Genomic DNA, 1,740 nt, shown 5'->3' on the forward strand with positions numbered 1-1,740 from the left:
CCTTATCAGATATATGATTTGCAAATATTTTCTCCCAGTATGTGACTTGTCTTCCTATTTCCCTAGTGATATCTTTTGAAGTGTAAAACTTTTTTATTTTGATGAAGTCCAATTTGTCAAAAACATTTTTTTTTATCGTGTCGATCATGCTTTAGCAAAGAAATCAGCCTAATGCAAAGTTACAAAGAGTTTCTTCTATTTTTTTTTTTCCCTACTGATTGTGTGGTTTTAGCTCTTATGCTTGGGTAAGAGCTGTTAGGTCTGTGATTCATTCTGAGTTAAGTTTTGTAAATTCTGTGAGGTGAGGGTTTGAATCCATCTGTTTTCTTGTAGCTCTTTAATTATTATAGCACCATTTGTTGAAAAGATGGCTTGCCTTTTGCTGACGCTGCTTTTATTTTGTTTTATTTGTGACTCTACAGAAAAGGAGAAGTAGGTAGAATTAATTCAGTAGTAGAAAGAATGAATTTATGAGGGAAGATACAGCTGCCCTTCTGTGTTGAAGTTCTAAACACCTCGATGAGAGAATCAGCTTCTGGCTGATGTTTTGAGAATGACTTGAACCACAGTTTTCCTTTGTTTGTTTCATTCGTCTCCCTCCATCCCTCCCCAACCCGGCACCGAACATCTGCTTCTCTCCTGTGAGAGGAAGTGAAAGATTTAGGGCAGGCATTAAAAAAAGCTATCTTTACTGAACTGTTCCTTCTTAAAAAAAAAAAAAAACAACAAAAAAACCCACCCTGTGGGGTCAGTTTAGCCCTGAATTAGTCTATATCAACAATTCTATTGTGATTTTTGGAAGTTGGCTTTTCCCAGGAAGCAGAACTGCTGGGTCTGGGTGTTATGAAATCAACCTAGTGGGCACTTTAAAGGATGCTGACAGGCGTCAAGAGAGACCATTCTGCAAGTATCACAGGACTTTTCCTTACTAATGAATTTCCTTTTAATTTTATTTTGTAGAGGAGGGGGTCTTGCTATGTTGCCCAAGCTGGTCTTGAAATCTTCAAGTAAGCTTTCTACATTGACCTTCCAAAGCACTAGGATTACAGGGCATGAAACACCATACCTAGCCTCTTTACTAATGCATTTTTTATAAGAAATATCATAAGAGAGTATTACCAGAGCTGAGATCCTCCGCTTTGAGGTCCGACATGTATCTATGGTGCTGGGTAGGGGTAATTTCAAATAAAAATAGGTTCAGTTGACTGACACCAGCATCCTTGGGGAAGTCTACCTCTAGGAAGACATCACTCCACTTCTGGTTCAGGTCTTCCTCCAGTGAATGCGTGGACCACGGTGCTGGGCTGGGCAGGATGATCACCGACATGCAGCTCGCCATCTTTGCCAACATGCTGGGCATGTTGCTTTTCCTGCTGGTCGTCCTCTACCATTACGTGGCTGTCAACAACCCCAAGAAGCAGGAGTGAAGGGGTGCGCCCCGCAGGGTTCCAGGACATAGTCTGAGGCAAGATGGAGGGCATGAGGGACCCTCACACTTCGCCTCCTCCTCCTGCCCATCACCACACACAAAGCAACCACAGCTGGATTTTCCAAACAACTTTTATTTCCTCAAAGTCTTCCCTGACCCCATGGAACAAGAAACTGCCACTGAGCAGAACCCAGTAGAGGGCTGCTTGCTTTTTATTCCCTCCCTCCCCATATAAAAATATAGATATAATCTTCAAAAAAGAAAAAAGAAAAAGAAAGATATCATTCATTCTGCTGTCTTAAGTCTCTATA

The 1,740-nt window shown here is 41.3% G+C and overlaps 1 protein-coding gene across 1 annotated transcript; it reads left to right on the forward strand.

Annotated features, from left to right (window-relative positions):
- The first annotated feature begins 1,313 nt into the window (after positions 1-1,313).
- Positions 1,314-1,427, forward strand: LOC110594604 (dolichyl-diphosphooligosaccharide--protein glycosyltransferase subunit 4-like). The gene has a single exon (XM_021707227.1). The coding sequence runs from the start codon at positions 1,314-1,316 to the stop codon at positions 1,425-1,427; it is 114 nt and encodes a 37-aa protein (XP_021562902.1).
- The last annotated feature ends 313 nt before the right edge of the window (positions 1,428-1,740 follow it).

This window comes from Carlito syrichta, unplaced genomic scaffold, assembly GCF_000164805.1.
Source record: "Carlito syrichta isolate Samal-C Ts95f unplaced genomic scaffold, Tarsius_syrichta-2.0.1 Scaffold316463, whole genome shotgun sequence".
NCBI classification, from domain to species: domain Eukaryota; kingdom Metazoa; phylum Chordata; class Mammalia; order Primates; family Tarsiidae; genus Carlito; species Carlito syrichta.

What these genes read in the sequence shown, in the direction of transcription:
- LOC110594604 (XM_021707227.1), top strand. Translation starts at nt 1,314, where the DNA reads ATGATCACCGACATGCAGCTCGCCATCTTTGCCAACATGCTGGGCATG.